Source organism: Anguilla anguilla, chromosome 2 (genome assembly GCF_013347855.1).
Source record: "Anguilla anguilla isolate fAngAng1 chromosome 2, fAngAng1.pri, whole genome shotgun sequence".
In the NCBI taxonomy this organism is placed as follows: Eukaryota; Metazoa; Chordata; class Actinopteri; order Anguilliformes; family Anguillidae; genus Anguilla; species Anguilla anguilla.
The window spans coordinates 25,956,387-25,975,384 of record NC_049202.1 but is presented as its reverse complement, the minus strand read 5'-3'; the positions used below and the strand labels follow the sequence as shown (position 1 = coordinate 25,975,384).

At 40.3% G+C, this 18,998-nt stretch overlaps 1 protein-coding gene across 2 annotated transcripts in view; it reads right to left on the bottom strand.

Annotated features, from left to right (window-relative positions):
- tbkbp1 (TBK1 binding protein 1) overlaps nt 1-18,998 on the bottom strand; it is a 101,914-nt gene that overhangs the window by 26,522 nt on the left and 56,394 nt on the right. For both annotated transcript variants that reach the window (XM_035403778.1, XM_035403777.1), the window contains 6 exons: nt 18,747-18,979; nt 15,899-16,024; nt 13,643-13,747; nt 13,233-13,383; nt 8,642-8,844; nt 5,593-5,654 (listed from right to left, as the gene is read on the bottom strand). In XM_035403778.1, the coding sequence (XP_035259669.1) occupies nt 5,593-5,654; nt 8,642-8,844; nt 13,233-13,383; nt 13,643-13,747; nt 15,899-16,024; nt 18,747-18,971 (872 nt within the window). In that variant the 5' untranslated portion in view covers nt 18,972-18,979. The remainder of the gene's footprint in view (nt 1-5,592; nt 5,655-8,641; nt 8,845-13,232; nt 13,384-13,642; nt 13,748-15,898; nt 16,025-18,746; nt 18,980-18,998) is intronic.

The following is an 18,998-nucleotide window of genomic DNA, read 5'->3' as shown; positions in this document are numbered from 1 at the left end:
AAAAGCTAAAGAATGCATAAACTAGGAAAGTGTTATGCCAGGGTATGTCAAAAACTGTTGTTTATCAAAGCATAACATCGTAATAGAAGCTTATATAGGTGTTAGTTGCAATGGCACAGCCAGACCGGCTGTGCTTAGGCACCATCTATGTCTCTTTTTGAGTCATGAACTTGCATGGACTTTTTACACAGTATTGTCCATGGCATTATGAGCCACAAAATAAATATGAGCTGGCTCTGGTGAGAGCCAGTGAATAAAATCAAGCTCATCAGTATTAATGATGAGATGATGAGGGGCCATGTTACATGTTAAATGTTTTAGAACTCAGTCAAGGTAAGTGTGGCACCGCTCATCGCTCGCTTTAAGCTTGCTTTCTCCAAATTAAGAACAGTAAAAGGTCTTTTTGTCAGGTGAAATACGATGGAGAACAATCCCCACACAGGAAAATGTCCAGTGTTAATTCAACAGTGTTAATCAATTCCAACAGTGTTATGTGGAACCCCACTGGAATGTGGGACCAAATGTTATCTATTGAGAGTTGAATTAACACTGGACATTTTACTATGCAGAAGAAAACAAACACTGGTACACATAAGGAGGAAATCTAATTTAGAGTGGTGAAACAGTTGGGAACCCCCTGCCATGCACTGATAACCTGGGCACTGCATACAGTATTCTAAAAAGGACAATTGTTTTGTTGAATAAAACATTTTAACTTTTATTATTGGAAATTTTTAACAGTTATCTGTCATTGGAAAAAATAAACAAACAAATTGCTTATGTAGTTTGTAGGAGCTCCAAAATGTTCCAAATCAGGAGTACCAGTGGCAAAAAGCTTACTGTAAAACCCTGTTGAGTGTGTCCATCTAGCTAGTGGAAAACCATCTGTCTGTCAAAGAGGAGATAGGGAGGAAACTGCAGAAGAGTGAGCCTTTGAAAGGCTCCTCTCATTTCTGTTCTCCATCACTAGGTTCTGTTGTCAGCGCATGGCATGTGGCAAAGCCATTGCAATGGAAAGTGGCATTTTTGTTATGGATATTGACATGTTTGAGCCTGTTGAGTAATGTGGAGACTTGCCGTGCACCAAAGCGAGAAGAGTGGCATGGTTGGGGGTGTGTCAATGAAGATCAATCAGCACACTGCAATTTTGGTGTCAGAGTAGTCTGCAATTTGTGCTTGCACCACCCACCTGGTTCAACTAGGTCTTTGGCGCTAATCACAGCCCAGTGTACAGCAAATTGCTAATTTTGGGGCTTTTCCCAATACATGCATGCATGATCATAAGCTATTCAAAAGACAACCAAGCATTTTTGTGGCTCATGTACTGTCCCATTTGACTTTGATAAAAATCCCCCAAGCAGGAAAAATGCATGCTTTGTATTTATTGTTCATTGTCTTTTAACTTTTTTATAATATTAATTCCTGTTTATTTATGTTTTTAATTGCTTATGGCTGCTCTAATGCTGCACTGTGGTCCCTGTCTTACCATACTCCTTTCTTTTTTTTACGCCCATCTCTATTGACAAGCTTACAATAAACGAAACTTGAACTTGAAAAATCTGTTAATTTTAATTATGTGCCAGTAGTTAAAATGATAGCTATATGGAAGGTCCACACATTAACTGCAGTAGTTTCAGTTGAAGTCAAAATTTTACATACACCTTAGCCAAATCCATTTAAACTCAGTTTTTCACAATTCCTAACATTGAATCCTAGTAAACATTCCCTGTCTTAGGTCAGTTAGGATCACGACTTTATTTTAAGAATGTGAAATGTCAGCGTAATAGTAGAGACAATGATTTATTTCAGCTTTTATATCTTTCATCACATTCCCAGTGGGTCAGAAGTTTACATACACTCTGTTAGTATTTGGTAGCATTGCCTTTAAATTTTTTTAACTTGGGTCAAACATTTCGGGTAGCCTTCCACAAGCTTCTCACAATAAGTTTCTGGAACTTTGGCCCATTCCTCCTGACAGAACTGGTGTAACTGAGTCAGGTTTGTAGGCCTCCTTGCTCGCACACGCTTTTTCAGTTCTGCCCACAAATTTTCGATTGGATTGAGGTCAGGACTTTGTGATGGCCACTCCAATACCTTGACTTTGTTGTCCTTAAGCCATTTTGCCACAACTTTGGAAGTATGCTTTGGGTCATTGTCCATTTGGAAGAGCCATTTGCGACCAAGCTTTAACTTCCTGGCTGATGTCTTGAGATGTTGCTTCAATATATCCACATAATTTTCCTTCCTCATGATGCCATCTATTTTATGAAGTGCACCAGTCCCTCCTGCAGCAAAGCACCCCGACAACATGATGCTGCCACCCCCGTGCTTCACGGTTGGGATGGTGTTCTTTGGCTTGCAAGCCTCACCCTTTTTCCGCCAAACATAACGATGGTCATTATGGCCAAACAGTTCAATTTTTGTTTCATCAGACCAGGAAAAAAAGTTAAAAATTAGTTTTAATGACTTCAACCTAAGTGCATGTAAACTTCCGATTTCAACTGTATTTCCTCCAAAGATAATTTAACATCATCTGGTAGTGCTCAATAACAAAGAGACTGATAAACAACAAGCCATGTTATTGTTTTGTCTGCGGGGTATAGGTTAGGTAGCCAAAAAATAAAGTTAATGTGTGGGTCACGCTATTCAAATAGCATATAGGCTATACATTCCAAACGGAGAAGCTAAGAAAAACTGTAACTCCACCGCACCTCAGGAGTGCTATTTAAAAATCCTATGCCAAATGTATTCTGTAACATTGGAAACAAAATAATAACCAAGGCGAAAGTGGCCTGCAATGTATGCAAGCAGCAACTGCCCTCCAACCCTCCAAAGGCTGACACTGTTTTTCCCTCCAAAGCAGATTGGTCAGTTAAGTTTAGTTTAACTATGCCATTTTTGTGAATTAATAATGGGCTTATGTGTTATATATTTTTTCTTTCGTTTGAGCTACAGTTGATACCAAATTATTTTATTGCTGTGACTAGGATCATTGGTGTTGTTATGGTCTTCCCTGGTTTATTTTGTTCAATAAAACTTTCATGTACTGTTCATGTACATTTTTTCTTAGTTTTAGCACAGCACATTTAAGCCATTTAGCTATGGGCTTAATGGGAAATTTAAAATGGTTCTTAATAAATGATGAATGTTTATTGAACATTTTATTGGAATTTTGACAGAAAATAATTTTTAACAAATTCAAACAAATTCTTATTTATGAGGTTCGTTCAAACACAATTTTTTGGAAAAAGTGACAGCACTAGCTAGCTTAGCTTACTTCACTAGGTTACCTAACTTAGCTGGCTAACAAAGTAACTTAGTGTAACTCAGAAGTTGTGGCTACAAGCTAACAGTGACAGTGGCCATTTCACTGTGCAAAAGTGGCAAACTGACCACCTTTGTGTGTCACATAACACTGGCCAATCAGAGAATAAACCATGAGCTGAGGAAAAAGCGCTGTGCTGAGAAGGCAATTGCTTCTGTAGTTCTTATACAGCTCTGTGGAGAGAAGCCATACACAGAATGACACTGAGTGATGAGGTCAGGTGAGCAATGAGTGGTTTAGATATGCCATAAAGTACGGTCTTTTATAAGAACAATAACAGTAAATAACTAAATAAATGGGGGCAATTGTAAAATACCAATAAATACAGAAAATGTAACCAGTATTATGATTAAATTATGATTCTATTACAATTAAAAATTGAGTTTCAAAATGTGAGCGAAAAATATGTATTTTTGTGCCAAAAAAATATTCCTCACACCATTATACCACCACCAGCCTTCACCCTTTTCTTTTTTTTTTTTTTTTTTGAATAATTTTTTATTATGAACCATTTACATGGGGGCGACAAAAAGGGGACATGTACTTAAAACACTCCATACATATACAAGCAAATAATGCTAGTCCAGCTGCTGTCTCCCAGGCCCTAAGAGTTGCATTAGATGACCCGTTAAGTCTTGGCGTAGTTGTTTCCAAAAGAATTATGTCCAGAAGGTAACTTCGACACACAGCACTGAAATTTATTAAGGGCTCGAGCCAACTTTTGAGTATTGTTTTCTTAGCGGCAGTGATGCCTGCAAGAAAGATCCTTCTTGATATGTAATACAGCCTTCACCCTTGACACAGGGCAGGATTGGCATGGATTCAAGCGTAAATCTGACCATACCATCTGCATGTAGATGAGTTTTATTTTTAATTCTGTTTTTGATTGGCCCTTATAGTTTGTCTGTGATGCAGGATATTTTAGATATTTCTATAAGTTTATGACTAACTATTGACCTTATAATGGTTGTGGGTTCTTGGTTAAAAACAAAATAACACATTTCATGTAACTCCAGAGCACCTTGTACTTGTTATGCCTTCAAAGAGACCATACATATAAGCAGATTCATTTTATAGTGTCTATTCACCTCTTTTCTGTGTCGCACAGAAATGATACTATACAACAGGGAAACAGGTTATTTAAATTTGAAATCAGGACAGAATTCTAAGGTCATTTTAAAGGGATAGTTTACTTTCTAGGGCTTTTTGATATTTCAGTTTTAGTGCATACTTTCAATGTGTATGTTTTTAATGTTTAGTATGTTTTAAACTTGTAACCTCATTTTATTTTTTCTGCTGTTTCTTTTAGAAATTGAACCTTTGTTGTTATGCACTACACAGTGCTGGTGCTTCAAGAAACTTCAAAATAAAGTCAAAATGAGGACAAAAGCAGAAAGTGTCATGTAATGTTTTAAAGTGCAGAATTGCCTAAAAAAGGCAAGCAGAAAAGCTGTGTTGAAACAGGTTCCAGGAGAAAAGCACAACGGTATGACTTTCAAACTAAAGAAAACATACTTTTCATAAAAAAGAATTGGCTTATTCTAAAAGACATAACTTACAAGAATCAGCAAGTCAGACAGAAAATAAGAAAAAAGGAGAGCGGGGGGCGACTGGCTAAGGCGAAAACAGGTGAGTCAGGTCTGGAAACTCCTGTGGTTGCAGGTTGATCCTCTCACTTTCTTATCGACTCACTCCTCATAGATTCACTGTGTTGATGCAAATTTCAGTTTGTTTCAGCTGAAAATGTTCTGCACCAGGCAGTGCATTCAGGTCTGCCCCCACCCTTTACCCAGGAGAGCTGTGCGATACCTCCTAACAAGGGGCACACAAGTTTGGATAACTGCTTCCCCGGAGGTGATGGCAGCTGGTGCTTCCCTTGAGAACAGCAGCCACTTCCTGACCCATGGGACCTTCCGGTTCTCACTAGCAAGTTCTCAGAAGCTGCTCAGAATAGCACCCAATATCTAACAGTGCAGATGCATTTATTTCTGAAAGTACAAACAAAACCTACATCTAATTTTTCCCCTCCCTCAATTTTACTGGTCAATGTACTAAATTATACAAGGGTCACAGTATGGTCTGCTTTTGCTTCTAATGAACAACATTGACTTAATACCTACATCAAATGCTGTTATGGGCCTCTATATATACCAGATTTGGGGCATTCTGAAAATTATTCACTGCAATAATCCTGAATCTTATAAAACTGTAGTTTACATCAGCAGGGGTTTGTATTTGTTATTTGAAATGACAAATTGGCAACTTACTGTTCATCTCCTGCCTTCTTTATCCACTCCACATCACACTGCTCACAGGAAGCAGACATTTCCTGAAAGGAAAAGTTCACGAAGGATTAACTGTTATACCTAGGGATGGCTCTTGCAGGGACCCAGTGAAACACGATAGCAAATCTCCCATTTGAAACTCACTGAGCACTACCTGTGGCATCAAATGGCCTTTATGTATGCACACTGAGAAACATGCTCAAAAAACAAAATGGAAAAACCAGCAAAAGAAATATAAAGCGCAATTTTTTTTTAAGAAGTAATTTGTTCAGTCATAACAAATTCAGCTCACTTCTCCCTTCCATTGCTCCCACTAAATGGAGTGTGCTTTTACATACAGTACATTCTCTCTCTCAATTCCACATGCAATGGACAGCTTTGGTTGTTTGTGTGAGCAGGGACCATACACATATCAATCACATTCCACACAGCTGTCTTCAGCCAAAGTTGGAATTTCAGCAAAAAACAAAGTATGAAGGAGGCGTTATCGCCATGGAGTTATAAACCTGTCATTTCAATAACTACAAAGCCCACAATTATTGACCCCCACGTTGAAATCAATCATTAAAATAGTGCAACGAATTAATTAATTAAATTTGTGTGATTATGTGTGTGAAATTAGTTTCAATAGTGCTTCATCAAGCAATTTGTACATAAAAGTGTCTGTCATTCAATTTCTGAATAGCGTGTCAAAGGGGAGAGCACCTGTTGCCTATTGTCGAGCAGGGGTGGGGTTTTGTGAAGAAAATGGCACAAACTGTCTGCATTTCTTTAGTACAATTTTTTGTCATGGAAGGAGGGGGATATTGCATTTGCGGTGTTTGAGTAATTTCAACTTCAAAGTCCAAATGCCCGATGCCATCAGATCTGGCCAGTCTAGTGTTAAGGGTATTTACATCCTTATCCAGTGACCCACGTAGGAATTACAGCCATTTTTAAGCACAGTTCCCCCATTTTTGGGGACCAAAGGTAATTATACAAATTAACAAAATCCTTTTTCTGATTAAAAGATTTTTTGTCATATTTAGCACTAAGGCTGTAAATCCATTGCATTCAATGACTGCCCAAAGCCTGTGACCCACAGACTTCACCAGATGCTGGGTATCTTCTCTGGTGATGCTCTACCAGGCCTGTCTTCAGTTCCTTTTGGTTTTGGATTTTTTTGCCTTCAGTCTTTTGTCTTCATAAAGTACATTAAATTGGATTCAGGTTGAATCACTGAATTGGCCAGTCAAGAAGATTCCAATATTTGGCCCGGAACAACTCCTTATTACTTTAGCCGTGTGTTTGGGGTAATTTTCCGGCTGAAAGGGGGTGTGCCATCCAACAGGTTTTGAGGCATCTGGTTGGATCTGCACAGATAATATGTTTCTTTAAACTTCAGAATTCATCCTGCTGCTCCCGCCAGCAGTCACATCATCAGTAAAAAACATGTGAGCCAGTTCCAGCAGCAGCCATACATGCCGAAGCCATAACACTACCTCCACCAAGTTTCAAAGATGAAATGGAATTTTTGGGATCAAGAGCAGTTCCTTTCTTTCTACACACTTTTCTCTTTCCATCACTTTGATATGGGTTAATACCCATCTTCCATAAGAATTCTCTACCTCTAACCTGGCCGTTCTGCTCTTGAGACATGCAATGGTTTGCATCCTGTAGTGAACCCACTGAGGTTATGCTGACGTAGTCTTCTCTTTATTTTAGTCTTTGTCACATCTATGCCTACATCCTGGAGTGTTCTTGATCTGTTCAACAGTAGAAAAGGAGTATTTCTTCACAACTGAAAGTATTCTTTGGTCATCCACTAAAGTGGTTTAATATTGTCTGCCAGGTTTGCTATTGCTGAGCTCAGCAGTGCATGCTTGCTTCTTATCAATGTCAAACAGTTGATTTTGACACACCCAATGTTTTGGCTCTGTCCCTGATTTATTCAGATTTTTCAACCCCATGATGGCCTACTTTACTGGTATTGACACTTCTTTGATCTTCATGTTGTCAGACAATAGCAACAGACTCAGACAGAAAGACTACATGCAAATGCCACGCCTAAAAATCAACTGTAGACCTTTTGGTAGCTTTCTTGAGCATAAACTAAACATGCAACACCATGCAGCTGGCCAAGAAACTACTGAGCAGCCAATTGTCCAATAACTTGTGCTCTGTTAAAATGGAGAGGGGGGGGGGGGGGGGGGCTATGTGTAAAAAAAGACTGCAATTCCCCTCTTCCCTCTGCAATAACCTCTTCGTTGTTTCATTTAAAATCCAATATGCTGGAGTACAGAGCCAAGCAACAAAATTGTGTCACTGTCCAAATACTTATGGTATGCTAAAGGATTTATCACATGCAGAAGGATTTTACACACTTTTTTGACCAAAAAAATATGTGAAAATATTGGCTCTGTGGAATTAATATACTAAAATCCTGAGTAAATCTGGCATTAAGTAAGGTTCTCACTGGAAAACAAATGAAGTCTCACTCAAATTAATATAAATAAATAAATAAATAAATAAAATAAGACTGAATAACTTCTGGCCTCATTCTAGAAGAGGCAGTTTTACCATTACAGCAGTGTCATCAACAAGAAGTGCATTTGATAACATGATATGAGACAAGAGGAGTTTTGTTGGGCCTGTTCATGTTAATGTCGGTGTGTTTGTGGAGGGCGTGTTTTCTTTGTATGTTGTCGGAGGGTGAGTGTTTACAGTCAGTGTGCATGGACTCCTATCTGTATCTTTCTGTTTGTGTTTGACTCTCCGTGTCTATGTCTGAATTCAAACTGTGGGCATGTTTTTATCTGCTGTTGGTGTGAATTTTCCTGCACTAAATGTGGGTGTGCCAGCCTGACCTGTGTTGACCAATCCAACCACAACATGCTGCCCTGCCAATCTGTCCTTTATTAGCATTATGTGCTGGGATCTGCCCACAGTCATTGGATTAGATATTGTTTTTTAGTGTGGGAGTGTGTGTGTGTGTGTGTGTGTGTGTGGGACTGTGTGTGTGTGCGTGTGTGTGTGTGTGTGTGTGTCTGACCTGCTGCCTCTGTGTCTCCTGCAGCTGTCTCAGCTCCTCCTGAAGCCGCTCACACTCCCCCTTCAGCTCCTCCTCCCGCTGACACGCCCCCTGTGCCTCATGCCGCGCCCCCTCCAGCTCCGCCTCCAGCCGCTGCAGTTTCAGGTCGGACAGGGCATCAAGGCTGCGCGAGCTCTGCAGGGTCAGCGCCGGGCAGTCCAGCACTGCGGCAAAAGCCATTGGTTAGTCACAGTCTTCCATATCATACTTCCATATCACTTTTTCACTTCATTCACCTTCTTAAATTTCAGACTTAATCAGAGAAGTCATAATTGAGCGTCATACAAGTAAGACCTATATTCTCTGAAAAAAATTAAGCGCACATGGACGATATCTCCAGGCTGCTGTTCATTTCCCTCATGAAAAAGCAACATGTGTTTTCAAGCATTTTTAAAAATGTATTCACATTATATAGTGTTTGCTGGTGTGACAAAACTTGGTCGCATCTTGGGGACGCAAAACTTCCAAATCTGCCTCTGTTTAGAGGTAGATAAAATAAACATCTCGAGTTTTCTAAATGGCATTGGAGCTTTGATTGGAACTAAGCAATATTGTCAGATGAGCTTTTTGGCCACGCACATCAGCAGTGGGTGTAGTGATGGAAGAGGACCACAAACTGGTCCCAGAGATCTTGTTAAGTTCGATGAAATTACCACCTGAAGCAAGTAAATCCTGTCCAAAAACCCTATGCCTGTAAGCTCAAACCTGGCCACAAATGGATCTCACAGCAAGACAATAATCCCAAGTATACCTCAGAATCAACAAATTGGTTATTTCACCACTAAATTCTTTCTCAGTCCCCAGACTTGAAACAAATCAATCATTTGTGGTTTGACATAAAGACAGCAGTCCACAAGAGCAGACCAAAGGATATGAAGAATATTTGTATGGAAGAATTGTCAAAAATCCCCCAATATACTCACCAATCTCTGAATTACTTATGCGATATCCTTGCTAATGGAGCGTGTGCAAAGTAATGAAAACGGGGAGGGAATATTGGAATATTTTGAAAATAATTTGATGCATAATTGCATAATTTGATAAAAGTGATGCCACACTTTGAGGAATTAAGTGTGAGCCTAAATGGTGGTATTGCACACTGTCAGTACATAGACACAGATGATGAGGCCTAATAATCATAATACAAGTGTGCAATGTGGGTTGAAGTGAAATATCTCTGGAACACTAGGAGTGGGACTGCCAACTGTTGTTGCATAGCATCTCTGATATGACAATGTTTCAGACCTGGGTCAAATATGTATTTTTTTTGGACTCAAAACTTTTCTATGCTTTACTGATCTTGCCTAGTGTATTGAAACCAATAAAATACTCTCAAAAAGTGAAAACCCCGCCATATTCCAGTCATATTGGCAGGCTCAATTACACCAGGCAAGATCAATAGTTCACAGAAAAGTATTTGAATCTAAAACAAATATGTATTTGACCCAGGACTGCAATGTTGTAAAACATACAATTCTCTGCAGTGGATTAAAACTAGATTAAAGAGGAAAATGTGTTGTTTTTCATGCAGGTGAAAAACATCAATGCATTTGTGCTGTGTCACAGGATGACCTCCGAGGTCACAGAATACGGATGGCAGCATGCCACTGTGTCCTCTGGGTTGGGTCCAGGTGAGTCCCTATGCCCCTGCTTGTGCCAGCTTTTCCATCTATTGGATGCCAGGGGAAAGTTTTAGTGCCAAACTGCGAGTGGCACCTGCTACTTTGGCCGTGCTTGTTTTTACGGAAAAGCAACTCTTGCTGCCACAGAACAAGAAAACCCCGGCAGACTTCTGGTGTGCTGTTGTTCGAGAGATATTCCCAGGTACATCATGAATGATAAATGTCTGGCAGCCTTATAACATTCTGAAACAGAGAGCTTCATTTACTTGGATTCAGTCAACATTTTGTCCTGAACTTTGACTCACTTGTGCCTCACAAACACATAAGATTAAAAAGCAAACTTTGGTGATTGCTGAACTAGCCACTTGTGTTTGTGAAGAAAATATGAAAGCCGTGCATTTGACTTTTAAAGTGAAAGGTGAAATTCTGAGTGAATTCAGGCCATTTTCTTCTGAGCAACTTAACATTGCTGCTAAGATATGGTTTTATGAATTTGCTTTGAAAATAAAAGAATTCAGTAGCATTCTGCATTTTGTCTTTGAATTATGTGTAATGTTAACAAGTTTGGGTATTACTGTGCTGTACCTGCAATTCAGTGGTGTGCAACCGGGACTGGCAGAAGTACAGTTGATTTATCTCGTGAAATAAATACTCATAACACCTTTTCAATTCAAACAACATAGCGTTGCAAGCAAGACGCCATGCTCTATAACTGACCAGCAGTTCCATTCCCGGACATATGAATAGAAGCATCTAGAATCTAATCACAAATCCAGCACCCAAACAACTACCCCAACATCTGTCCCCTTTTAACTAAGTCCTCGTATTCAACATTTTTTCTCTCACGTGGTAGAGTAGTCAAAGTGCTGTTAATTGCATTCCCTTAAAACAGATATCATTGCAGAGTGACATATTTGTTAGCTGGTGTGACATCCTTTGTGCTGACATTTAGTATTTTGATGAAGTATGGAACAAGAATAAATGAATCCCTGCAAAACAAATGAATTCTGTTCCCACCAGGGCTAATAGTTCTTTTGAGAAGAGAGTGTCAGAACATGCGTGGGTTTCATGATTGAGAAGCACACAAAAAGACAACCTTGAGTCTGTTTGTATTGTGGTAGCTCAAAAGCAGTTCTCTCCATCTCATATCAGTCTTCACATACGCATATGCACATACACCCACACACACATTGACCAGAATGCCACTCAGATACTCATGAAAAAAAATCTTCAAAATCCAATCAACACATGCCCTTTAAAAGTACAATCCATACTAGTGCTTGGAATACTGGGTGCAACTGAAATTGTGTTCCTTAAATAGTTTTTTTCATTCTTTAATTTGAAGCAGTAATTTCATTGCGAAAATCAAGTTTTAGGGAGTCTAATTACACTGGCTGTACTGCCACTGAAGCATTTATTGTGGTACATTAATTCACTTATAGCTGTTTAATGATGTGTGACAACACAAAAAAAGATTTCTTTAATTCAGGCATAAACAAAGTAAAAGAATGCTAATAATGAGAGTTACTGTGGATGAAGCAAATTCCTAAAAATGTCTGTCTATCTGAAGTCATTACACACAGATATACTAAGGGGACACTGAAATTGAGCTGAAAGCTCAACAACGGCATTTTGGTTTAAAATGTAAAGTTTTAGCAGGTACTTTTCCAGGCTTATTGAGCAGCTAAGTACTACCACCTTGTGGTCACCCTCTGCAACAGCTGTGACATCATCATGGGTGAGCTTGTCATCAGCACTGTGACACAAGGCTAACAAGTCAAGTGTTTGTGAGTTAGCTGTGTGCCATTTCATCCAAACGGTGCTGAAAAGAGGTTTAGGCACTGGATTAGAACACATGATACTGGTGGCAACTGGATCCCTAGTGTTGTACGCACTTGAACTGCTTCAGAAAAACCTAAAACTGTAAAAACCAGTGCTATTTAAAGAATGAGAGATGAAAGTCATCCAAGATTAGGATATCTATGAAGTCCGTGATATGCTTACATGTTTTAAGAAACCCAGCCACCCACTCTGTTCTCTTTTTCCAAGGCTTGAATTAGGGTATGAGCTTATACTTGGTTCTTGATTTTCTTTTTTCCCGTGATTTTTCCCCATACTCAGAACAGAACAGAAGAACACCCACACATGGATTTTAGCCAGCTGACAAAAGCTGAAGATGACACAAAGGCCACTTCTTTGAGGCCTTTCAATCCTGAATAGGAAACAGAAGACAGCCAGAGTGGAACCACTTTCTGTCGAAGAGACATGATGCATCACCTGGCCTTCTAACTGAGGTATGGAGGATGTGGTAATGATATAACACAGCAGTAAACAGGACAGGGGAACATGCCAACATAGTGTATGTGTGTGTGTGTATATGTATGTGTGTGTGAGAGAGAGAATGTGCATTAGCGGGTGGAGTGTGTGTATGTGTGTCAGGGGCATAAGAGGGGGTGTGTACACGTGCATGCATATGAGTGGGTTGCAGGTGTATACCTCAGAACTGCATTACTACATTGTATATAAATTCAGTGACCAGTCTTGAAATAGAAACAAAGATTAAATGTGTTTCCAATTATCCTGCTCACAATATAAAATAGCATGTACTGTAACAAATATTTACCGCAATTTGAAAACACAACTTCAAAATTCAACCATTCATCCCAATATAGAATTGTTTTTCTCCACCCAGTTGGGAAAGGATGAAAAATCTATTCATCTGGCAAGTAAGATATATCATCCTACCACACCCTGGAGAACTGTGAGTGACCAATTTTTTCTTTTGCTTTCTTACTGTGCTTTGGCAACACAGCTGCATTTGTCAGCCCATTAACACTTGGTTATAACTTGTATTTGAGACATACACAGACAGAGAGTACGTTCAGGCAGGAGAAAGTTGTGGAAAAGCTAGCGTGCACTAGTGAACTCACTGTGGGAGACCTCTGGGCTGGCATGGAGCTGCAGATACTGCATGTCCTTGCTGTGGAGCTGTGTGTTCAGCTTCTGCAGGGAGCTGTCCCTCTGCCGCAGTGCCGCCTCTAAGTTTCGGATCCGTTCCATGTGCTTCTCCGCAAGGGTGGTCTGACAGCGAATACGCACATCACGTCATAGTTACATACAGAGAGCAGCCACAACAATTCCATTGGTTTAGGATTATGGTGCATCTATGTTAATCTTAACATGTTTAAAAAGGTCATCCATTTACTATATCCATCATAACCGTGATGGATGTGAGTCCACCGTAATGTCGATTTAACATTACCCCAGTCTACAGTTCACATTGCTGTTGCCATGGTTTTTAATTGCAGGTGGTCCTTCCAGAGTGGGTGCTAACACTCACCATCTTGTCAAGGTCCCTCTGGAGGTTACTCTTCTCCATATGGATCTTCTCATAGGCCTGGATCACATCCTCTAATTGCTCCTCACGTTCCTTACTCTTCTGGAGCTGAGGAAGTGGTTGTAGCAGAATAGGAAGGAATTTAAGAAGACTAGAATTATTTACTTAAACAAATAAATAAAAAAACATGAATAAAATAATTATAATTATAATAATCAAGAGAGTAACAATTTTTACTCTTCATATGACAGTATTCCACAATACCCCTCACCCATGAAGTGAACAATATAACTAAAAGCAGGATTGTCTGAATTGTGTGCCACATGATTGCATAATTTGCTGAAATGTTTTACTGCTGCAGGTTTGGGTCACATACTACACTGGCTACACGAAGGTCCCTGTTGCACACGTCACTGTATGTCCAGAACTGAGAACAGAGTAATTCCAGGGAGGAAAGAGGTAAAGAAGACCAGAGGACAGCTGATGGGATACTCTCCTAGGTGAGGGAAAGGCTTTCATAAGGTCACAGAAAGAAAAACCCTGATTGACAGTGAAATATGACTCAAGCACAGTTGGTGAAACCTCACTTAAGTGCTCTGCCAACACCGCGGTCTTGGCAGCGCTGATTTGATTGGGAACTATCGGGACGTGACATGGAAGCAATTTACAGAGGGAAGTGGGGGAAGAGGAATATAAGGAAGGACAAAGGAGACTTTCAAGGTGAACCCTCAAGAGGGGAAGACCAAGAGAGAAGGAGAAGGTGTGAACAACAGAACATGAGCGTACTAACAGATGGAGACCTGAGGGAGGAGCAGGGGAGAGAGAGAAACAGATGACAAAGTGGGATGACAGCACATGTACTGCGTGAACAGAGTAGGCTGGCATGCAGCTATGGTAACATGTTGCAATCAATAAGACATGGAAACACTCAGCATGACTAAGAGAAGCAGTGGCGGGTTGTTTGGGGAGCAGAGTTTACTAAAACACATTGCACGGTACAGCAGATCACTCCTTTCAGAAATGCTCTAGATCATGCACATATAGGCAGTGCTTTGACTGGTCAATGATTGCGTTCACTGTGTCACTGTGATCTGTAGTCAAAAGTGCATTTTGGGCATTGGCTGTTAGCAACTACAAACACCTTTATTTATTTGTTTATTTTTCATGATACTTAAATAATAAATGTCCCTCTGCCTCTCTATGTATCTATGGGTGTTTTCACACTTTCATTTTTGTTTCAAGTGGACCGTCTCAAGTGGACCAATGACTCAGCATATTTCGTGCATATGGGGACACACCAAATGAACTCAGAACCCTCTGAAACAAACAAAACTCTCAGCACGGTTCTTCTCAAGGTCCACTTAATTTGTGTACTGTGAACACAAAGTGGCCCCAGTCCACTTTGCTTATTGCCATACACTTTCATACCGCGATACTTGCCATACATTGATTCTTTGCAGCTGTAGTGTTTTCTGAATGTACCCAGCTAAAAGGAAATAGCAGAATGGCTTCTGGTGGTGTTTGAGGGATTGTGTGGTCAGAAGAAACCTGTATTCTTCTTGCACCACACTTCCTCAAAATGCAGTACAACCAAATGATAAACACGTCAGCAGAGGCCATCTTGAAGAAAATTACCCATAATCAGGGATTGAAAGCAGTACACAGTAATGTCTTAATGGTCTATTTATTTTAGGTACACATTCTGTCACTACGTAAAATTGCCATGCATTTTAATCTTTTGCCATTAATGTATACTTGTGTACCACTTATGTCAACCCCTGCCCATAATTCAATGTTACAGCAGTGAGGTATCAGTTCTTAAGGAGCTGTTGTGTGTAGAACAAGTGGTCTGAGATCTCATCAATGCTTAAGTGGACCAGAAAGAGAGCTAAGTCCTCATTCAAGTTGACTTACAATGTGAATATAAAAAAGACTCATTTGAGTTCATTTGCAGTTGGTTCCCTTTTTGGTTCACTTTACTGTAAAACAATTGAGCTTGGTTCATTTCTAAATACCTATATGTGAAAACACCCTATCTCTTACAGTCTGAAGATCATGAGGATCTTCTCCTTTCTGTTCATCTCAGCCTTTGGTTGTCCTCTTTCTGTTTCTCTTTCCTGTTCCTTTTCCGCCCATGCCCTTTTCTCATCTTCTGTCCTCATTCAGCCTGTCCTCCATTCTCTTTTACTTTTCTCTCTCCCACCCTCTCTACTTCCCTCCATTGCTCACCACCTCTCTCCCTCGCTCCCTCCCTCTCACCTCGTGCGTCAGTGTGTTGACTCTCTGCTGCAGGCTGTCATTCTCCGACTGCAGCAGGGCTGTCTCCTTGGGCTCAAAGGAGCAGTAGGAGTTCCTCTCCTCTCCAAATTCACTGATCATGGGGAACTGAGGGAAAAGCAGAACAGGGCTTTGAGAGGAAGGAAGGCGTCTTGGATAGGCCATACACTGGACAGCATGAAAATGATGACGGCAGATTGCCTACCTTTGTTATCACATATAATCTCATCTCATTCAATAATCAAGACCAATACTTGGATAGATTACAGCTCCGTAGCTTTGAGGTTTAAACCCATGAGTAAATTATTGTCTAATTACACAGGTGCTCAATACACAGCTCAGGGAAAATGAAAGCCAGCCTCTCAACAGTTGCTGTGATGATTGACACTAATAAATGCTACGTACATATTTCTGGATCTGCTTTTCAATGTGGCTTGAGTCATCGAAGTATAGAGTGCCATCATTCCCCTATTACAGCTGCATTCCAGAATTTGAGATAAACTGATCACCGGTAGTGCAGATTTAACATCACCCTAAAAGTGTTACCTGATTTACCAACTGGAAGAAATTGAGAATTTAACAACAATGCTTACTCCAGGCTGATCAGAGTGGTGACTTTGAGAGGGCTGTTTGTTAGTGTAAAATGGACAGGGTCAGAAGACAACGTGGGTGCTCTAAAATACTTAAAATTAAGACTAAGAGACTTATTAAGTTACAAGTGACTATTGAAGGTCTAATCTAAAGACCTAAAGGTTCCACTACCTTAAGGAGCAATGAAGGTTATAGTCATGGACATGTTATAGTCACAAAAGAAATTAAAGAAGATATCAAATGAAAGAAGATACCAAACCACAGCTTGTTTCTCCCAAGCTATGGTTTGGTAGAAGCCATCCAATGAATACCAAGACCAAAGTTCACAAACCAAAAACAGAATATTCCAGAAAGCCAGGGAAAAGCTGTTCAAATAATAAATTAAGGCCCCATGCAAGATACAACATCAAAAATACCAGATCCAGATGTATGGTTTAGAGGCCCCAAAATATCAGCCCAAAAAGTAAAGCCAAACCCACTTTTTATGTAGTTGAAAGAGAAGGAGTGACACCCCCTCTTCTCCTGGCCCATGCATACTTAATGATCAGGGGAAGATGCATGGCTGATTGGGGGAGGCCGAGTTAAAGTGTGGAAGGGAGGTCAGAAAAGGTCTAGCTTTAAGCTGAAAATGAATTTATTAAAGTGGTGTTACATTGTTCGAGACAGGGCTAAGCACCCTGATATTATAATCAAAAGATTCATGGATTTAGCCTCATTCTAAATATGAATATGTTATGATGTAATTCAGCCCAGCTATTGCAGTATAAATTTTCTTCTGTTCTTAACAACAGAGGTGATGGTTGTTAACAATAATTGTAGTGCAACCTACATCTTCAGGCAAAATATTATCCATGTGAGTCATGTGACAAGGCCACAAATAAGGTCGTGCCATGGTGACCTCCACTTGAAACTGGAACAAACACTAAAAATATAAATTCCAATCTGACCAGCCTCAACAACCATTATCTACATAAACATTAAGATTTTCAACTGAAGATTTCAATTGGATGTCATAGATTGGCAAACCGTGATCCTTATGGTATTCTGTGGCCACACTGTGGCTCTGATCCCCAACAGTTCTGGTGTTCTGTGTTTTTTCAGAAATAATAAAGCCCTCCAGGAGAGGAGATACCTTCACACCCCAGATTTCTATATAACAAATTATACAAATTATACTGTCTCTCTCTTGAAGGCGATAATCTAAAAACGAGCTATCAGACACTCCTTTCTGTATTTTATCTAACCTGAGACCTCTTCAGTCATATATTCAGTCATCGGTGATTTTATTGGGTCAACTGGACTGGAAGATAGAACCTATGAGAACCTGTCATATGTGCTGATGTGCAATTTGTGCTGTGCAGTGAGATGAGGCATGGGACTCCCAAACAGTATGTTTTTCCACATTGTAATAGTTACCAGTACACATACAGTACAGCAATGCTAGTCCCTTGCGTTCAGTGATGCACAATCAAGGGATATTATATGAACTGGCCTGCACACACACACACACACATGCACACTAAGACAAACACATACACACACACATACACACACACAAACATAAACACATACACACAGACACGTGCTCATGCACATACACAAAGATGAACACATACACACACGCACACACATACACAAACACTCACGCACACACACGCAGCGCAGAAATATCAACACTTCATGACGTGGGTTAACATAATCTTGTACAACCACGTATGTGTCTGTGCCTACTTCCCTGTGCACTTGGAGTTCTGTCATGCTGTAGCTGGGTCCCACATAATATGCAGGTTTCAAACATTCTTTTGTTATGTAACACTATCAGACACTGACAAATGCTGGTAAATAACTGACTTTTATTGCAATAGGCCTTCTGTGAGAAAAAATACCACTCCTAGCATACAAATTGGACACCCAGGTGGGTGTACTGCCTTGAAAACAGTATCACTGGATACACAGCTGAAATGAATCACTCTACTTCCTGCCCCCAGAATGGTTATTTTTAATGTGTGATTTTATCTATAAATAGCTAATGAATCACATTAAAACACATGGTATTTAACTTGGATCTCAGGACACTGAGACCTCTTAAGGTCCTAGGCCTCAAGTGACTAAACAGTCTGCCTGTTCTATACAAAGGGCCTTGAATCTGTATATGATGGAAACACTGTAAAAAAATAACCATCGGTTGAGACCAGCCCCCACCCAGCTTCCCTTGTCAATGGACATAGCTCTCCCAAACCTTTATCTCGTAGATTTTCAGCTTCCTCTTGATGCTGCTGTTCTCCCGCTCCAGGCCAGTGAGCCGGGTCTTGATGTCATGGTAGGCAGTGATAAGGGCGAAGTGGGAGGCAGAGTACATGTCATCCGGGAGGGGGGCGCTCGGCCAGTTCACCCCGCACCCGTCCTCCTTCAGCCCATCGCCCCCACCCAGCAGGCCCAGCTCACCCCCAAAGAGAGACTCCATCACTCAGCCTGCAGGGACAGGGAAAGA